Source organism: Schistocerca nitens, chromosome 4 (assembly GCF_023898315.1).
Source record: "Schistocerca nitens isolate TAMUIC-IGC-003100 chromosome 4, iqSchNite1.1, whole genome shotgun sequence".
NCBI lineage: Eukaryota > Metazoa > Arthropoda > Insecta > Orthoptera > Acrididae > Schistocerca > Schistocerca nitens.
Genome location: NC_064617.1, coordinates 241110547 through 241131840, shown reverse-complemented (window position 1 = coordinate 241131840; position 21294 = coordinate 241110547). Strand labels below are relative to the sequence as shown.

Below are 21294 nucleotides of genomic sequence, written 5' to 3'. Positions count from 1 at the left end.
TTCATAACCAATAGATTGTGGTCAGAGTCCACATCTGCCCCTGGAAATGTCTTACAATTTAAAATCTGGTTCCTAAGTCTCTGTCTTACCATTATATAATTTATCTGAAATCTTTTAGTATCTCCAGGCTTCTTCCATGTATACAACCTTCTTTCATGATTGTTGAACCAAGTGTTAGCTATGGTTAAGTTATGCTCTGTGCAAAATTCTACCAGGCGGCTTCCTCTTTCATTTCTTAGCCCCAATCCATATTCACCTACTACGGTTCCTTATCTTTCTTTTCCTACTGTCGAATTCCAGTCACCCATGACTATTAAATTTTCATCTCCCTGCACTATCTGAATAATTTCTCGTATTTCATCATACATTTCTTCAGTTTCTTCGTCATCTGCAGAGCTAGTTGGCATATAAACTTGTACTACCGTGGTAGGCGTGGGCTTCGTATCTATCTTGCCCACAATAATTCGTTCACTATGCTGTTTGTAGTAGCTTACCCGCACTCCAACTTTTTTATTCATTATTAAACCTACTCCTGCATTACACCTATTTGATTTTGTATTTATAATCCTGACTAAAAGTCTTGTTCCTCCTGCCACCGAACTTCACTAATTCCCACTATATCTAACTTTAACCTAACCATTTCCCTTTTTAAATTTTCTAACCTACCTGCCCGATTAAGGGATCTGACATTCCACGCTCCGATTCGTAGAATGCCAGTTTTCTTTCTCCTGGTAACGATGTCGTCGTGCGTAGTCCCCGCCCGGAGATCCGAATGGGGGACTATTTTACCTCCGGAATATTTTACCCAAGAGGACGCCATCATCATTTAATCATACAGTAAAGCTATATGCCCTCGGGAAAAATTACGATTGTAGTTTACCCTTGCTTTCAGCCGTTCGCAATACCAAAACAGCAAGGCCGTTTTGGTTAGTGTTACAGGGCCAGATCAGCCAATCATCCAGACTGTTGCCCCTGCAACTACTGAAAAGGCTGCTGCCCCTCTTCAGGAACCACACGTTTGTCTGGCCTCTCAACAGATACTCCTCCGTTGTGGTTGCACCTACTGTATGGCTATCTGCATTGTTGAGGCAGCAAGCCTCCCCACCAACGGCAAGGTCCATGGTTCATGGGGGGAATTTCGATGTATAACAACAATTATCTTGAAGCTGTCGGCTCTAATCTGAATAAGGTTGAATTGTACTTCGGCTTCCTGTATTTAGAAATTGACGGTAGATCGGGGCATTATGCAAACTATGTATGTAAGATACTAAAGATGAAGGAAGAAAATTATTTGCTCAAAGTGATATAGTCCCTCAAGTATTTACCGTTTTTTGTAAAATAGACGGTGGATGTTGTAAATAATTTCTAATTCGAGTGGGTGGAGAGAGAAAGAGAGAAAGAGAGAGAGAGAGAGAGAGAGAGAGAGAGAGAGAGAGGTAAAGTGGAATGAGGGCATGGGCGTTTGCAGCTTTAGAAATCCAAAAGCATCATTAGTTTTCAGTACGAATGTTACGTCTAGTGAATGTATATGCCCTTCAGCTAATGAGGAAATCAGTTAATTACTCTCATGAGTGGCCGTAGCTGCTGCAATCTTAGCAAGAGTTCGATATCAAAGGCTCGATGTGGGCTCGAAATCAGCACACGTAGAAGCGCTTGATATAGCGAAGAAGTTCACGTTGCAACTCTGACCATTTTTATCTTGAGGAAAAATATCTGGCGGGAGGCTGTCAATGAAATATATCAAACATCTTAACCAGAGAGTTTTATCCAAAGCAACGTATTAGAATATTCAACAATGAATCAATTATAGGGCATTGCAGAAATGTTGTTGCAACCGATTATATTTCTTACATAAAAAAAGAAAAAGTTAGATCGCCATTGGAACATGGACAAATGCAATAGTCTTGTAGAGTTTTGGTTATTATTTTCAGTTTTCTTCGAGATCGTATTCAATACTATTACAGATTTGAGGAATGTATCTGTTTCAGAGATTTTAGAACTATAAAGCAAAAATGTAAGTCATAGAACTAGTTACACGAAATAGCATTTATTTTTTCTATGACGCCAAACAAAATTACTAATGTACTTTACTCCGTCTCAGTGCAACGAAAGTAAACATCGCTACCATTCAGTATCCTGTCATTTTTCTTTGCGGTTTGAGTGCATTCCATTCAGCCTGCTTCTCATTATTTAGGCTAATATTGAACGATTAAGACAAAAGGTTGTGTAAGGATCTTCACATCACACACAGTTGACGATAGGATGATAATAACCCGCTAATTGGCAACTTATACAAATCTTTTAGAGTGATTCAGTGTACGAAATGTAAAAATGGCACAAATATATTAATTTCATATGGGAATGGGGACTCTCTACTATGTAACCGGTGATAGAAGCGCATGCTTATGATGGACATTAGGTACCGTCGACAACACGTCCAATCCATAAGCCATGATTTTCAAGGTGGTGGGAGGGGGGGTGAGAGAGGGGGGAGGGGAGAGGGGAGCGGAGGTAGAGGGGGAGTAGCGGCTAGGCTGAAACTCCGCGATACCTGTAGAAAAGGAGTTGAGACAATGCAGTAACTGCGCAACGTTTTACGTCTTCATTCACCGGCACGTGTTCCCTTCTTTGGATATGAAATCAGTACCTCCCGCTTAAGATTGTAATGAATTTCAACTTCAAAAAAGAGAATTCTCAAATTATAAATGCTGCATTACTCCCAAATAACTTACAAAATTTCAGAAAGTGAGCGCCGCTGGGTACTTTTCTTTCAGATCTAAAATACTAGCAGTAGAAATGAAACTGATTTTCGTAACTCTGTCATTATTTCTGGTAAAACAAGGGAAAAGGATGGGAGATACGGGAAGAAGTCAGTTACACTACATCAGCGTCAGGCAGAGATACCGAAATCAGGCTTGGATTGTTAATGTACCCAGGAGCAGATACAGACTCAGATCACAGATTAGTAATGATGAAGAGTAGGCTGAAGTTTAAGAGACTAGTCAGGAAGAATCAATGCGAAAAAAAGTAGGACACGGATGTACTAAGGAATGAAGAGATACGCTCAAAGTTCTCTGTGGCCATAGATACTGCAATAATGAATAGCTCAGTAGGCTGTACAAACGGATAGGAATGGACAACAAGGGCAGTCACAGGAGTTGAACAGAAAAACATAGGTACAAGGAAAGTAACTGTGAAGAAACCTTGCATAGAAGAAGAAATCAGCTGTTCGACGAGAAAAGGAAATACAAAAATTTTCAGGGGAAGTTAGGAATACAGACATACTAGTAGTTTAGGAATAAAACAAACAGAAAGTGAAGGTAAGTTAACGCGAAATGGCTACGTGAAAAAATATGAAGAAATTGAAAAGAAATTGATTGTCGGAAGGACTGATTCAGCGTATAGAAAGTCAAAACAACCTTCGGTGGAATTAAAAGAGACGACTGTAACATTAAGAGTCCAATAGGAATTCCACTGTTACACGCAACAGAGAGAACGTATACGTGGAAAAAGTACATTGAAGCCCTCTATGAGGAGGACGACTTGCCTGACGATGTGATAGAAGAAGAAACAGATGTCCACATCGAGGAGATGGGGGTCCAGTACTAGAGTCAGAATTTAAAAAAAAAGAAGCTTTGGACGCCTTAAGATAAGGCAGAATGGAAAGATAATATTCCATCAGAATTTCTAAAACCATTGGGGGAAGTGACAACAAAACGACAATTCATACTGGTGTGTAGAATGTGTGAGACTGGCAGTATACCATCAGACTTCCGAAAAAACGTCATCCGCACAACTCCGACGATAGCAAGAGCCGACAAATGAGAGGATTATCGCACCATTAGCTTAACAGCTCATGCATCCACCAAGTTATTGACAAGAACAATATACAGAAGAATGGAAAATAAAATTGACGACCTGTTAAATGACGATCAGTTTAGCTTTAGGAAAAGCAAAGACATCAGAGAGGCAGTTCTGACGTTGCGGTCGATAATGGTAGAAAGACCAAAGATAATCAAGACACGTTCATAGGATCTGTCGACCTGGAAGAAAGAGTTCGGCAATGTAAAATAGTGCAAGATGGTCGAAATTCTGAGGAAAATAAGGATACACTATAGAGAAATACCATGAGGGATCGATGAGACTAGAGGACCAAGAACGAAGTGCTTGAATTAAAATGAGTGTAAGACATGGATGTAATCGTGATTCTTGAGTTTCTCCCGGCGTATTTGATAATCAAAATATCCACGGGTGTACTGCCGGTCTACAGTGTCCAACGGGCACAATATTTCGGCGATCATACATGTCGCCATCATCAGGTGAACTGACGGACTGAGCTCCTGTGAACGTGCCGGCCCGGAGATCCCTACACTATGGCTGCTCAGGGGGAACTGGGTTCGGTCGCGGCGGCGGCCGATTTAAATACCCTCCGCCCGCGGCGCGCTCACTCCGCCGTCCGCGCCCCGCGCCACGGTCGCGCTGTGGAACAGATTGCGACGGCGTCTGAGATAACGTCGGTATGATGGCTCTGTCCGCCGTGGTCGTCACAACTATACATTTGCTCGATTTACTCTTGATTAACCCAATCGCTGGTTCCCAAGCCTTGCTAAGATTATAGCCACAGTCACGGTTTATGAGGTCGTCATTGGTGCGAATTTCGATGGCCTCTCTAACAACGCTGTCCCAGTATCTCGACGTCTGTACCAGAATCCTCGTGCGTTCATACTCCATAGCGTGATTTTCCGACAAACAATGTTCAGCGACCGCCGACTTGCTCGGATACATCAGTCGAGTGTGCCTCTGGTGTTCACGGCATCGATCCTCGACGGTACGCATCGTCTGACCAATATACGACTTGCCACATTGACACGGAATCTGGTACACGCCGGCCTTCCTCAAACCGAGGTCATCTTTGGCGCTCCCCACCAGTGCACGAGTTTTATTCGGAGGACAAAACACAGTTCCGACCCGGTGTTTCTTCAAAATGCGGGCGATTTTCCCCGAGAGTGCGCCTGTATATGGGATAAACGCAGTGCCTACCTCCTCCCTCGTGATTTCATCCATCTTCCAGGTTGTGCTGTAGTGGGTGGGCGGAGAGCACGTCGAAAAAATGGGTACTCAGAGTGGCAGATTCAACGTCGAAAAAATGGGTACTCAGAGTGGCAGATTCAACGTGCTCTCCGCCCACCCACTACAGCACAACCTGTGGAGATGGATGAAATCACGAGGGAGGAGGTAGGCACTGCGTTTATTCCATATACAGGCGCACTCTCGGGGAAAATCGCCCGCATTTTGAAGAAACACCGGATCGGAACTGTGTTTTGTCCTCCGAATAAAACTCGTGCACTGGTGGGGAGCGCCAAAGATGACCTCGGTTTGAGGAAGGCCGGCGTGTACCAGATTCCGTGTCAATGTGGCAAGTCGTATATTGGTCAGACGATGCGTACCGTCGAGGATCGATGCCGTGAACACCAGAGGCACACTCGACTGATGTATCCGAGCAAGTCGGCGGTCGCTGAACATTGTTTGTCGGAAAATCACGCTATGGAGTATGAACGCACGAGGATTCTGGTACAGACGTCGAGATACTGGGACAGCGTTGTTAGAGAGGCCATCGAAATTCGCACCAATGACGACCTCATAAACCGTGACTGTGGCCATAATCTTAGCAAGGCTTGGGAACCAGCGATTGGGTTAATCAAGAGTAAATCGAGCAAATGTATAGTTGTGACGACCACGGCGGACAGAGCCATCATACCGACGTTATCTCAGACGCCGTCGCAATCTGTTCCACAGCGCGACCGTGGCGCGGGGCGCGGACGGCGGAGTGAGCGCGCCGCGGGCGGAGGGTATTTAAATCGGCCGCCGCCGCGACCGAACCCAGTTCCCCCTGAGCAGCCATAGTGTAGGGATCTCCGTGCCGGCACGTTCACAGGAGCTCAGTCCGTCAGTTCACCTGATGATGGCGACATGTATGATCGCTGAAATATTGTGTCCGTTGGACACTGTAGACCGGCAGTACACCCGTGGATATTTTGATTACATGGATGTAATCTTTCACCCTCCTGTTCAAATTACATATCCAAGAAGCAATGATGGAAATAAAATAAAGTATCAAGACTGGGCTTAAAATCGAAGATGAAAGGATATCAACGATAATAATACAGTAGCTGATGACATTGCTATGCTCAGTGGAAGCGATGTAGAGTTACAGGAAGTGTTGAAAGTAATGAGAAGTAGCAGAAATGGGAACAACAAGAAACTTAACATCAGAACTGGGGATCACGAAGTAGACGAAGTTAAGCAGTTCTGATACCTTCGTAAGTAAATAAACCAACATGGACGTAGCAAGGTAGATATATATAGAAAGTGGGCTAGCACTGGCAGAAAGGTCATTCCTGGCCAAGAGAAGTCTATTAGTATCAGACACAGGCCTCAACTTGAAGAAAAATTTTTCGTGAATGTACATGTGGAGTTCAGCATCGTATGGTAGCGAAACATGTACTGTGTGAAAACCGGATCAGAATAGAATCGAAGCATTTGATATGTGGTGCTAAGAGGAATGTTGAAAATTAGGTGGAATGATGAAGTAAGGAATGAGGAGGTTCTCCACAGAATCGGAGAGGAAAGGAATATATGAGAAACACTGACAAAATGGACAGGATGACAGGAAATTTGTTAAGACATCAGGGAACAACTTCCATGGTACTAGAAGGAAGAGAGATTGGAATACATCCAGCAAATAATTGAGGACTTAGAGAAAAGGCTGGCACAGGAGAGAATTTCTTGGCAGACTGCAGCAAACCCATCAGGTGGCTAAATAAAAGGGGGAGGGTAGACTATAATATACTGTAGAGTGGGCTCTGTTACGTTTGCTATGGATGATAACAAATGACAATCTCTTTGAACGGTTCTGGAAATATTCCAATTTTCTAGGTGAACAGGAATAATAAAAAAAAAGGAACTGAACATACTTGCCAGTAAGGAGTGATCCGCGTCCTTATTTCTGGAAAATAAACTTATTTTCAGTCTGTCGATTACTTTATTATTGTCTCAAGATTGCCAATTCTGAGGTCATCAGTCCCCTAGAACTTAGAACTACTTAAACCTTACTAACCTAAGGATATCACACACAGCCATGCCCGAGGCAGGATTCGAATCTCGCGGTTCCAGACTGTAGCGCCTAGAACCCCACGGCCACTCCGGCCGGCGTCAATTCTTAGGTCGTAATCCTAGACGCATAGAAACCCATTTCACAGAAACAGTTTCGCTGTCGTGTGTCCATACAACAGTGATCGACAAACTGAAAATACATCTAATTTCTATAAAAAGTCTGTTCATTGGATGTTAGCAGAAATTCTCGCATTTACAAAGCGAAGGTTGTGCGTTTCGATTCTTAAGTTTTCCCTAACTTGCGTCAGCCGTGCTCAATCGTGTCAGTTGCTGCAGTCTAGGAAAATACTCCTCACATGGAACTCCATTATTTAACAATTCGAGCATCAGGCAACATAAAATAGCCAAAAAGCCTCATGCACGTTTAGAATCCTTACTCGTGACACAAACTGTTTTGTGTACGATCTGCATTGTTTACGAGGTGTATGAACAAGGTAATGAGACTGGCGACAATGCGAATGATCTGGCATCACTGTGTTGTTCTACTTGTGTAGAGCGGTGTGTTCATCCCTTCCAGATGCTCAGTCCGAGTTTCGGCTCCTTACACTCATCACCGGATTTGTGAGAGTGCCACCAGTGAAGTTGTGTTTTTGTTGTGTGTTGCGAAAATGGAACAGCGGAATTTAGAGAACGTACGCGTGCTGTTGTGAGATCAGGTCAACGTTTAACAATAAGGACGACGGGTGAGCTGTTTAACTTGAACACTTTCACCGTACATCAAATTTTGGGCGAAGTTGTGCACATGCGAAAGGTTTGTGCCGAAATGGTGCCGAAAAACCTCACAGCTGAGGAGAAGGACACTCGAAGAAACGTGTGCATTGATCTTGACTGCCAATGACCACCATTGGTTCAGTGGTGTGACCACAGGTGATGAATCATGGATTTTTGTATACGATCGTGAGACAAAGCGAGAAAGTAAGGAGTGGCACACTGAGACATCTCCTCGGCCGAGGAAAGCTCGAATGAGCAAATCAGAGATCAAAACACTGTTAATTAGCTTTCTTGACAGTGGGGGTATAGTTGATAAAGAATTTGTTCCTCCAGGTCAAACCGTCAACTAAGTGTTTTACAAAGATATCCTTGAAAGGCCCAGGAAAACAGTGAATCGAATGAGACTGGACATCGCAGAAAAATGGATTCTGAATCATGACAACGCCCCACGTTACACGGCCACTTCCATCACGGAATTTTTGACCTCCCCCCCTATTCACCTGATCTGAATTCTTGTGACTTTTTTCTTTTCCCTAAATTACAAAGTTCTTAAAAGGATATCATTTTGGGACTCTGGAAGAAGTCAACAAAATGTTAAAAGACTCTACCAGCTCAAGCGTTTCAGTGCTGCTACCAAGACTGTGGACGACGCAACTGCCAAAGGGACTACTTTGTTGGGGACAATATTGATTTTTGAAAAAAACTAAAAGCTTTGGTGGATAAAAATCACTCTCATTACTTTTCTCGCACACCTCTTATATTCAGACCTTCCACGCTTTGCCCGGTTTCCGTCAGATCACCGAAGTTAAGCGCTGTCGGGCGTGGTCGGCACTTGGATGGATGACTATCTGGCCCGCCATGTACTGTTACCATTTTTTGGGGGGCACTCAGCCTCGTGATGTCACTTGAGGGCTCGACCGAATAGTAGCGGCTCCGGTCAAAGAAAACCATCATAACGACCGGGAGAGCGGTGTGCTGACCGCACGTCCCTCCTATCTGCATCCTCAGCTGAGGATGACACGGCGTTCGCATGGTCCCGATGGGCCACTTGCGGCCTGAAGACGGAGTGCATTCCATGCTTTGAGATAGAAGGAAATGAAACCATACGTTTCTAAATCCAAAATGGAGAACATAAAACCGAACCCATAAAATAAAATGATTCAAATGGCTCTGAGCACTATGCGGCTTAACTTCTGAGGTCATCAGTCGCCTAGAAATTAGAACTACTTAAACCTAACTAACCTAAGGACATCATACACATCCATACCCGAGGCAGGATTCGAACCTGCGAGCGTAGCGGTCGCGCTGTTCCGGACTGAAGCGAACCCATAACATAGTCACCGTAGAATATAGAGATTATGCTGGTATGAAATTTTATAAATGATATTAATTTAAATGTGACACTTACTAACATTATTCCCCCCCATGAACCATGGACCTTGCCGTTGGTGGGGAGGCTTGCGTGCCTCAGCGATACAGATAGCCGTACCGTAGGTACAACCACAACGGAGGGGTATCTGTTGAGAGGCCAGACAAACGTGTGGTTCCTGAAGAGGGGCAGCAGCCTTTTCAGTAGTTGCAAGGGCAACAGTCTGGATGATTGACTGATCTGGCCTTGTAACAATAACCAAAACGGCCTTGCTGTGCTGGTACTGCGAACGGCTGAAAGCAAGGGGAAACTACGGCCGTAATTTTTCCCGAGGGCATGCAGCTTTACTGTATGATTAAATGATGATGGCGTCCTCTTGGGTAAAATATTCCGGAGGTAAAATAGTCCCCCATTCGGATCTCCGGGCGGGGACTACTCATGAGGATGTCGTTATCAGGAGAAAGAAAACTGGCGTTCTACGGATCGGAGCGTGGAATGTCAGGTCCCTTAATCGGGCAGGTAGGTTAGAAAATTTGAAAAGGGAAATGGATAGGTTAAAGTTAGATATAGTGGGAATTAGTGAAGTTCGGTGGAAGGAGGAACAAGACTTCTGGTCAGGTGACTACAGGGTTATAAACACAAAGTCAAATAGGGGTAATGCAGGAGTAGGTTTAATAATGAATAGGAAAATAGGAACGCGGGTAAGCTACTACAAACAGCTTAGTGAACGCATTATTGTGGCCAAGATAGATACGAAGCCCACACCTACTACAGTAGTACAAGTTTATATGCCAACTAGCTCTGCAGATGACGAAGAAATTGAAGAAATGTATGATGAAATAAAAGAAATTATTCAGATAGTGAAGGGAGACGAAAATTTAATAGTGATGGGTGACTGGAATTCGAGTGTAGGGAAAGGGAGAGAAGGAAACGTAGTAGGTGAATATGGATTGGGGCTAAGAAATGAAAGAGGAAGCCGCCTGGTAGAATTTTGCACAGAGCACAACTTAATCATAGCTAATACTTGGTTTAAGAATCATGATAGAAGGTTGTATACATGGAAGAACCCTGGAGATACTAAAAGGTATCAGATAGATTATATAATGGTAAGACAGAGATTTAGGAACCAGGTTTTAAATTGTAAGACATTTCCAGGGGCAGATGTGGACTCTGACCACAATCTATTGGTTATGACCTGTAGATTAAAACTGAAGAAACTGCAAAAAGGTGGGAATTTAAGGAGATGGGACCTGGATAAACTGAAAGAACCAGAGGTTGTACAGAGTTTCAGGGAGAGCATAAGGGAACAATTGACGGGAATGGGGGAAAGAAATACAGTAGAAGAAGAATGGGTAGCTTTGAGGGATGAAGTAGTGAAGGCAGCAGAGGATCAAGTAGGTAAAAAGACGAGGGCTAGTAGAAATCCTTGGGTAACAGAAGAAATATTGAATTTAATTGATGAAAGGAGAAAATATAAAAATGCAGTAAATGAAGCAGGCAAAAAGGAATACAAACGTCTCAAAAATGAGATCGACAGGAAGTGCAAAATGGCTAAGCAGGGATGGCTAGAGGACAAATGTAAGGATGTAGAGGCTTATCTCACTAGGGGTAAGATAGATACTGCCTACAGGAAAATTAAAGAGACCTTTGGAGATAAGAGAACCACTTGTATGAACATCAAGAGCTCAGATGGAAACCCAGTTCTAAGCAAAGAAGGGAAAGCAGAAAGGTGGAAGGAGTATATAGAGGGTCTATACAAGGGCGATGTACTTGAGGACAATATTATGGAAATGGAAGAGGATGTAGATGAAGATGAAATGGGAGATACGATACTGCGTGAAGAATTTGACAGAGCACTGAAAGACCTGAGTCGAAACAAGGCCCCCGGAGTAGACAACATTCCATTGGAACTACTGACGGCTTTGGGAGAGCCAGCCCTGACGAAACTCTACCATCTGGTAAGCAAGATGTATGAAACAGGCGAAATACCCTCAGACTTCAAGAAGAATATAATAATTCCAATTCCAAAGAAAGCAGGTGTTGACAGATGTGAGAATTACCGGACAATCAGTTTAATAAGCCACAGCTGCAAAATACTAACACGAATTCTTTACAGACGAATGGAAAAACTCGTAGAAGCCGACCTCGGGGAAGATCAGTTTGGATTCCGTAGAAATACTGGAACACGTGAGGCAATACTGACCTTACGACTTATCTTAGAAGAAAGATTAAGGAAAGGCAAACCTACGTTTCTAGCATTTGTAGACTTAGAGAAAGCTTTTGACAATGTTGACTGGAATACTCTCTTTCAAATTCTAAAGGTGGCAGGGGTAAAATACAGGGAGCGAAAGGCTATTTACAATTTGTACAGAAACCAGATGGCAGTTATAAGAGTCGAGGGGCATGAAAGGGAAGCAGTGGTTGGGAAGGGAGTAAGACAGGGTTGTAGCCTCTCCCCGATGTTATTCAATCTGTATATTGAGCAAGCAGTGAAGGAAACAAAAGAAAAATTCGGAGTAGGTATTAAAATCCATGGAGAAGAAATAAAAACTTTGAGGTTCGCCGATGACATTGTAATTCTGTCAGAGACAGCAAAGGACTTGGAAGAGCAGTTGAACGGAATGGACAGTGTCTTGAAAGGAGGGTATAAGATGAACATCAACAAAAGCAAAACGAGGATAATGGAATGTAGTCGAATTAAGTCGGGTGATGTTGAAGGTATTAGATTAGGAAATGAGACACTTAAAGTAGTAAAGGAGTTTTGCTATTTGGGGAGCAAAATAACTGATGATGGTCGAAGTAGAGAGGATATAAAATGTAGACTGGCAATGGCAAGGAAAGCGTTTCTGAAGAAGAGAAATTTGTTAACATCGAGTATAGATTTAAGTGTCAGGAAGTCTTTTCTGAAAGTATTTGTATGGAGTGTAGCCATGTATGGAAGTGAAACATGGACGATAAATAGTTTGGACAAGAAGAGAATAGAAGCTTTCGAAATGTGGTGCTACAGAAGAATGCTGAAGATTAGATGGGTAGATCACATAACTAATGAGGAGGTACTGAATAGGATTGGGGAGAAGAGGAGTTTGTGGCACAACTTGACCAGAAGAAGGGATCGGTTGGTAGGACATGTTCTGAGGCATCAAGGGATCACCAATTTAGTATTGGAGGGCAGCGTGGAGGGTAAAAATCGTAGGGGGAGACCAAGAGATGCATACACTAAGCAGATTCAGAAGGATGTAGGTTGCAGTAGGTACTGGGAGATGAAGAAGTTTGCACAGGATAGAGTAGCATGGAGAGCTGCATCAAACCAGTCTCAGGACTGAAGACCACAACAACAACAACACTAACATTATTACAAAAGATGTGCAGGATGGCCATGAGGGTTGTCGATGCACTTGTGTGCTTGGCTTATCATTGTCCAAGGCAAATCGCTTTTGTTAATTACGTTGATTCCTCGTTGAACGCTCACCTTCAGTTCCTAGATCTTGCGGGGATTAGATGCTTAAACTCTCTCCCTTAAGGGGGGTAGGACGTCAAACGGGCCGACTTGGAGCAGGAGAGTCACCACAGGACATATTAATTTCTACTACCTATACTTTTACATAAAACTTTGTCAACATGACCAGGAAGGATTGCGAACTCACACTCATCGCAGTGGAAGTTCAAAAACGTAGCAAAATACCTTCTTTTGCATGCGAAATTTCATCATTTTTTTCACTTATTACTGGCTGCATTTGTTGCTATAGGTACACTTTTCTTCTTAAGTAAGAGATATTCTTCGATGAATTTTTCATATCATACAAACAGTAGTTACAGGTGTATAAAACTCTAGAATTTTCCAAATCTATCAAAAGACTGTGGAAAAAATTGAGATAATTAACTATAAAACTTGAATTTTTTCTAAACATGAAGTTTAAAATGTAACAGTTCATTCATTTTTTCATAAATTAAATAACTTCTAGAGTTTCATACACCTGTAACTATGGTTTGTAGACTGTGCAAAAGTAATCGAAGACTCTCTCTTACTTAGGAAGAAAAGTGTAGCTATAGCAACAAATGCAGCCATTAGTAAGTGAAAAAATGATGAAATTTCGTATGTAAAAAAAAGTGTTTCGTTACGTTTTTGAGCTTCCATTGCTATGAGTATGAATCCTGAATCCTTCCTGGTCATGCTGTTAAAGTTATATGAATTTATTTGTAAAAGTATAGACAGTGGAAATTAAAATATCCTGTGGTGCCTCTCGTGCTCCAAGTCGGCCCGTTTGACGTCCTACCTCCCTTAAGTAAACCCAAAGGAAAAAAAAATCGCAAGTGCACTCTTTGGGGTACACTGTTTATTTAGAAAAGTACCTTTTTTTAAGTGAACAGCTTTTATCATTAGCAAACTACGGCCGGCCGATGTGGCCGAGCGGCTCTAGGCGCTTCAGTCTGGAACTGCGCGACCGCTACGGTCGCAGGTTCGAATCCTGCCTCGGGCATGGAGGTGTGTGATGTCCTTAGGTTAGTTAGGTGCAAGTAGTTCTAAGCTCTAGGTGACTGATGACCTCAGATGTTAAGTCCCATAGTGCTCAGAGCCATTTGAACCATTTTCCTATCTAACAGCAACAGCCTCCTTCGTTCTGTCCTACTACTGCTGCCCCCTCTCACTGTCATTGTCTCCCTCTCGCTCTCTCTTACTGCTACTGTGTCATTCATTCATTCCATTTCCGCTGCCTCTGCTCACTCACTATCTCTCTCTTCCTCGTTTTCATTGTCACAGACTCTCGCCCACTTCCACTTTCTCCTCCTCTTTATTCCTCTCCCACTTTCACTGTCCCCTTCACCTTTTTCCCAGCACTTTTCTGTCACTGTCAACTCTGTTCCACTGCCACTGCGTGCCCCTCTTTGTGCCATTGTCTCCTTCCTCTTTCTATAAGGTAACCACTGTCTACTATTTTCGAGTATTTATTACTTTTCCATCTCTTTCCTATTGCCACTATCTCCTCATCTTTCTGCAGAAAAAAGCTCGAATATGTTCGCATACCAAAAATTTTTAAAATTTTTTTAGCAAAATATGCAAAGTAATCTACACTGGCCTCGGTCTGCGACTTTGAAAAGAAGTCTGTACTCTTCACCAACGCCAGCCATGTAAATAAATAATTCTCCACCTGAAGATTATGGTGTGAACCACGGAAATGGGTAGTAGCAAAATGATCGAGTGACTGACGTGCAAACTGTTTTATTTGTCATTTGAATAAAGCTAACCCTCTGGTTGTAGACTGATCTTTTGCCCCTGCGAGCGCCAGGTAGTGACGAATTGTGACGGCCGACAGTGACGGAGGGCGGCGTGCAGCTGAACCGGACGGTGAACGGCACGGAGGGCTTCCTGACGTCGCCCAACTTCCCGGGCGGGTACGGGCCCAACCTGGACTACTGGGTGCGGCTGGCGGGACCTGCGGGTTCGCGGCTCGTGCTGCGCTTCACTCGCCTCGACCTGGAGCCGCAGCAGGACTGCCTCTACGACTACATAGAGCTGCGCTCCCTGCTGCCGCAGCCCGCCACCGGCGACGACGACGCGGACGCCGACGCCGAGCGCGCGCCAGATTCGCGCGTCGTCCGTTGCGGCCGACACGACGACGCCGACCTGCACAGGTAAAGCACGGCACCTCAAACAGATCCCCAGAGCAAAGTAATCGCATAGAAAAGCCTAAAATAACATTGTCTTCCACCAATTTTTTAGATTTTGTAGAGATTTCGCCTGTAGCTATGCAGCCCACATAACATGAATGTCATGCGTTTCTGTCTTCACAACAATTTCAGCCGTATTCTGCAGGGGCAATGATGACGCTCCTGCAGCGTTTTCCATGGGAAGTGTTTGATCACACACAATACAGCCCTTCATTGGCTCCCTCCCCTGTTCATCTCTCCTCACATGAACTGCTGGCTACAAAGACAACATTCTGGCAAAAACAACGATTGGCAGACCAGCATAGAGAATTCACAGGAAGTACATGGGGCAGCTTTCTTCGCGTCCCAACATCCCGACAAGACTACATTTGATCCCGATTTTGCAGAATACTGTTACGAGATTGTCTCAAATAAGTAACACCGTCTGTTAGCGGAACATGTAAATGCAGCCTTAATTAGTTTTATTTCTGTCAACAAGTTTATGTTTTCAATGTCGTCTCACAGATGGCGTTGCATGTTGCATATCCTGAATCGATGACGCAACAACCTTTCGGACCTAGAGCCATCATTCGAGAAAATACCAGAATACGGGGCTGGAACTGCAATGAAGCGGCGCTCTAAGTTCGCGTTCTGCATAACTGCGTCTTTACCCCGTAAGAAAAGTCAATAACGAAACGGCGACGAGGCGCAAGCTGCTGAACACCTAGGCGAGAAGCCTAATTACATTAGATCATCGACCATAACATTACTTGCTTTGTAATGTTTTCCGACGCCCTTAAGAGAAAATTTAATTTCGGGTGTCAACCCGACTTGATGGTTCCATTTTTAGCTACTACAGTGAGGAAAATACATTGAAACGCCAAAGAAACTGATACAGGCATGGGTATTCAAATACAGAGATATGTAAACAGGCAGAACACGGCGATGCGGTCGGCAACACCTATATGAGACAACAAGTTTCTGGCACAGTTATTAGATCGATTACTGCTGCTACAGTGGCAGGTTATCAAGATTTAAGTGAATTTGAACGTGGTGTTACATTCAGCGCACGAGCGACGGGACACAGCATCTCCGAGGTAGCGATGAAGTGGGGACTTACCTGTACGACCATTTCACTAGTTTACCGTGAATATCAGGAATCTGGTAAAATATCAAATCTCCGACATCGGTGCGGCCGGAAAAAGATCCTGCAAGAACGGGACCAACGACGACTGAAGAGAATCGTTCAGCGTGACAGAAGTGCAACCCTTCCCCAAATTGTTGCAGATTTCAATGCTGGGCCATCAACAATTCTCAGCGTGCGAACCATTCGACGAAACATCAGCGATATGACCTTTCGGAGCCGAAGGTCCACTCGTGTAATCTTGATGACTGCAAAGCGTTACGCCTCTCATGGGCTCGTCAACACCGACATTGGATTGTTGATGACTGGAAACATGTTACGTGGTCGGACGAGTCTCGTTTCAAATTGTATGGAGCGGATGGACGTTTACTGGTATGCAGACAACCCTATGAATCCATGGATCCTGCATGTCAGGAGGGGATTGTTCAAGCTGGTGGAGGCTCTGTAATGGTGTCGTGCGTGTGCAGCTGGAGTGATATGCGACCCCTGATACGTCTAGATACGACTCTGACAGGAGACACATACGTAAGTATACTGTCTGATCACCTGCATCCATTCATGTCCATTTTGCATTCCCAAAAACTTAGGAAATTCCAGCAGGACAATGCAACACCCCTCACGTCCAGAATTGCTACAGGGTGGCTCTAGGAACAATCTTCTGAGTTCAAACACTTCCGCTGGCCATCAAACTCCCCACGTATGGACATTATTGAGCATATCTGGGATGCCTTGCAACGTGCTGTTCAGAAGAGATCTCCACCTCCTCGTACTCTTACGGCTTTATGGGCAGCCCTGCAGAATTAATGGTGTTAATTCCCTCAGCACCACTTCAGACGTTATTCGAGTCCATGCCACGTCGTTTTGCGGCACTTCTGCCTGCTAGCGGCGGCCCTACACGATATTAGGCAGGTGTACCAGTTTCTTTCCCTCTTCAGTGTACATTCTAACAAACCTACCACAACAAAGGTCAAAAATTAATTATGATTGTAGTGTTTCTCACGCTGCTAAATATTGCATTTTCGGGCAACAACAAAGTCATATTATGTGGCAGGTGTCACTAGAGCACAGTTAATAAACTCATTTCTTGAAATAATGGATAAACTAGGCAGTCATCTTTTTGTGTTTCCCATGCTGGTCTCGTGGTGAACTCATGGCTCAATCGTCGAAAATCTAGGTAGTGATGATTCCAAGCTCGGATGCGAAGAGGCCTAGGTGTTATTCTGCGATATTCAAAAGTTTTTTAGATGATGTGTTTCATAAACCATTCTTGAAGATTAAACCTTTGCAAGTTAGGACAATGGCGATGTAAAAAAGTAATCAACACTCCGAATTTAAGTTACACTTCTTTTTTATTACTTTTGTTGCAATATCACGCAACTCGTTCCAAAAAATCACTTCACAATATGAAACATACTTGAAAATATCTTCCTTACTGTTAAAGTTCACATTTCATAAACTGACTACAATTTGCGTCTTTTTAACATGACGACCAAAGCTCGACTCTCCAATAACCGCTTACGTGCCCATAAATCAGAGTTACAAGTACGTCAAAGATCATAGTGACAAAAGAAAGAATACACATAAAAATAATATCATTGCAATATATACATATCGACGTATCGAAGTACCTCTACATTAATGAAATCAAATCTGAATGTTGTCACAGAAATATGTTAACTATTTTACAGAAACACAGTAGAATATTGCTGGTATCGAGAGGTTGAGGTGAGGTGCCGTAATGGTTACGTAATTCAAGTACAATTACAACATCACTAAGCTGAGTTCGTATTTCATCAGTAGTCGGACTGCTTCCAAGCGTGATATTTTGACGCGTAATTCGTACAGATCCTAGTAACGATGATTTTCGTAGTTGGCTGAGTGATACTTTCATTATTGCCAATTGTTTTCATGTGTCTAGCATCTTTTCGTACTCTTCCCGTTGTGTCGAGAAGCGCTGGTACCGTTTTCACTGGTTCACGTTTGGCTTTCGAGTCCTCGTATCTGACCTGTTTTCAACTTGTTTTTCGTAGATTCTGCTATCACCTGGAATGGCAGTGTTACGCTTGCTTCTCCACAGTTTTGAAGTCTTGCGTACTTTGTTCCAGCATTCGACCTGTCTAAAGTCGGAATCCCACAGTAATTTGGCAAGTTCGTTTCCGACACCTTTTTCTGGCTTGTGTTCCCAGCACTTCCTTGTCCTTGGCAAACGGTAATTATAGCATAAGTTCCATTGGCTCTTTCAAGGCACGTCATTGTGCATCTGCTTGTAATCGGTCTGGTGACATGATCACTTGTATCGAAAGCTCTTTTGCAGAGCCTACAGTTTGAGTCTTTTGCCACTTTCTGGATTCTGACTTTGATTACGTTAGTTCCAAGTGATTGTTCCTGTGCAGCCAATATCAGTACTTCAGTTATTATTGTTATTATTATTATTATTGGTCTTTGGTTTACCAGTCGACAGTCAAAGCTGGAAATCAATCAAGAAACAGGTATTTCCACTTCTATTTGTACACCATTTTCCACCACGTTTCTTGAGTTGATATGTGGCACCTACACTGTCACCGGTGGATGTGCAGTTATACTGGACAATGAATTCTGTAGATCAGTAGAAATAAGATCGTGACTGACACGTCCGAAGCGATAAAGGAGGGTTGCAAGCCAGTGCGCATCATATGAACCGTGCAGTGTTCTGAATACGGTGTAACATGCAACACAAAAAACAGTTGTTGTCCTAGAAGAAAAAATGTTAAAATATGTGTGAAATCTTATGGGACTTAACTGCTAAAGTCATCCGTCCCTAATCTTACACTCTACTTAACCTAAATTATCCTAAGGACAAACACACACACCCATGCCCGAGGGAGGACTCGAACCTAGGAGAAATTTCGACTGAATAAGGGTTCTGTGACTGCCTTAATTGCCGGTCGCATGTGCGCACTGTAGTGGAATTGTATCATTAGCAGCGAAAAGAATCAGGCATCGCCCGAGTGCCGATTATCAGATAAGTCTCGGAAGTATCAGTTCTTTCGCACTGTCTAGGAATTTAATTTACTTGAAGACACGGAATTACTATAACAATCAATAACAACAGGTATTAGCTAGGCGTTTAATCTTCTGAAGAGTAAGACAAAGCGCTACGAGATAGTCGCTCGTGAATTCCTGTATGCTGATGATGCTGTAATTTTTGCGAACTCCGCAGAAGAGCTACAAGAGCTAGTATCAAGATTTAATCACGCATGCCACCTATTCTCGACGAGTGTAAGCAGCAGTAAGACCGTAATTATGGTTCAGGGTGCTAACACAAAGCCGAATATCACACTAGATGGCACTACTCTGCAAGTCGTAGATAACTTCTGCTATCTTGGATCTACTATAGAATCAAACTTCTCTGCCGGCCGAAGTGGCCGTGCGGTTCAAGGCGCTGCAGTCTGGAACCGCAAGACCGCTACGGTCGCAGGTTCGAATCCTGCCTCGGGCATGGATGTTTGTGATGTCCTTAGGTTAGTTAGGTTTAACTAGTTCTAAGTTCTAGGGGACTAATGACCTCAGCAGTTGAGTCCCATAGTGCTCAGAGCCATTTTTTGAACCAAACTTGTCTGTTGACAAGGAAATTGATGCTCGCATTGGAAGAGCTGCGACAACTTTTGGCAAACTCTCTACACGGGCTACGAAAAACAACAAACTCTCTTTGACCACCATAATTCTTGTATATCAAACTTGCGTCCTCAGCATCCTTTTGTATGCATCGGAAACATGGACTACCTATGCCAAACAAGAACATCGCCTTAATGCTTTCCACATGCGGTGCCTGAGATCCATCCTCCGAGTAACGTGGAAGGACCGAGTGACCAACGAAGCAGTGCTATCTAAAACTACCTGCAACAGTATTTCAGCTTTCTTGAACCAGAGACGACTCCGCTGGCTTGGACACGTCCAACGTATGGATCCTGACAAATTACCACGTGAGGTGATGCATGGAGAGCTCTATAGCCAAAAGACCTGTAGAACGTCCTGTATTGAGGTTCAAGGACTCCAGTAAAACAGATATGGAGAGCTTTGAAATCGACACAAACAGATGGGAGGCACGGACCAGCATGAGACCAGAGTGGCGTGATGATTTATAATCTGGAATGTCGAAGCATGATGAAGGCTTGTTAGACAGATTAAGGCATAAAAAGCTACGCAATGCTACCACTGCTCCTGCCTCAGCAGCCAGATACACTTGTGACAATTTCGGCAAGAGATGCCGTGCTGCCATTGGCTTGACAAGTCATCTGTAAAAATGCACCCATAAACACACAGACACTGCAACAAGCATCTACCAAGATGTCGTGCCCAGTGTATAGTAAAAGGACAGAATATAATTTAGATTTAAGAGATTAAGATTTCGATACTAACAAAGAACGTAGATATGGTGTGATGGGAACAAAAGGTGCTTGCTGGTCACACAACTTGACTGCTCTTGGCGGGTTCGCGTTCGTATTTACTCCGAAAGGAGATACCGTTAATAGTGCGGAATAAGTAATGGCGAACTCTTATAACGATTGACATTCACATCCTTAAAACATGCAACGGTAATACGATATCTAGGTGTATACTTAGAAGAGTGTAATCTACCCCACTCCTTACTACTTGCAGCTATTGTCTACAATAAGCAAAGTCTTTTATGAAAAATTTGAAACGAGCGAAGATTACAATAAACTTTCTAGTTTTCTTAGCTTTTCGTGTAGAGTTGGCTCCAGTTCTTCTTGTCTAGGGGTCTGATTTTTTAAGCTGAAAATCTCCTCGCTGTTGGATTGATCTAAATAAATTTTGAAGATTCTTGTTGCAGAATTTTTGTTGTTACGTTAATATATTTTGTCACATTTTAGTACATTATACAGTCTTTTGATTTTTCACATTAACCAAGTCGAAATTACATTGTTCGCACAAAATAGAAAAATATGTCGGATCACATCAGAGGCATGCTTACTACTGTCTCACTCAGCGAAAATAATAATATTCCAATGGGTTTGCAATTTCTCTTGACAAATGAATTACTATAAGTTTCTGTTGCATTATTACTTTTGATTATTATTTCATAAATGAATCCATAAATAAACGTAGTAACTAGTACAGTATTGCGTAAGTAATAATAGAAATTTTAAGTGTGCCAGTAGTTCGTAATTTCAAATGTTTCTAAAGAAAATCTACTGTAGATTCAGAGACCAACACATTTTATAAAGTAATTTATTTTCATAAATTTTAGCTT

At 43.1% G+C, this 21294-nt stretch overlaps 1 protein-coding gene across 1 annotated transcript in view; it reads left to right on the top strand.

The window, feature by feature from the left end:
• LOC126252230 (uncharacterized) overlaps window positions 1-21294 on the top strand; it is a 596261-nt gene that overhangs the window by 282954 nt on the left and 292013 nt on the right. Inside the window, exon 11 of the mRNA XM_049953102.1 lies at window positions 14566-14884. Within this exon, the coding sequence (XP_049809059.1) occupies window positions 14566-14884 (319 nt within the window). The remainder of the gene's footprint in view (window positions 1-14565; window positions 14885-21294) is intronic.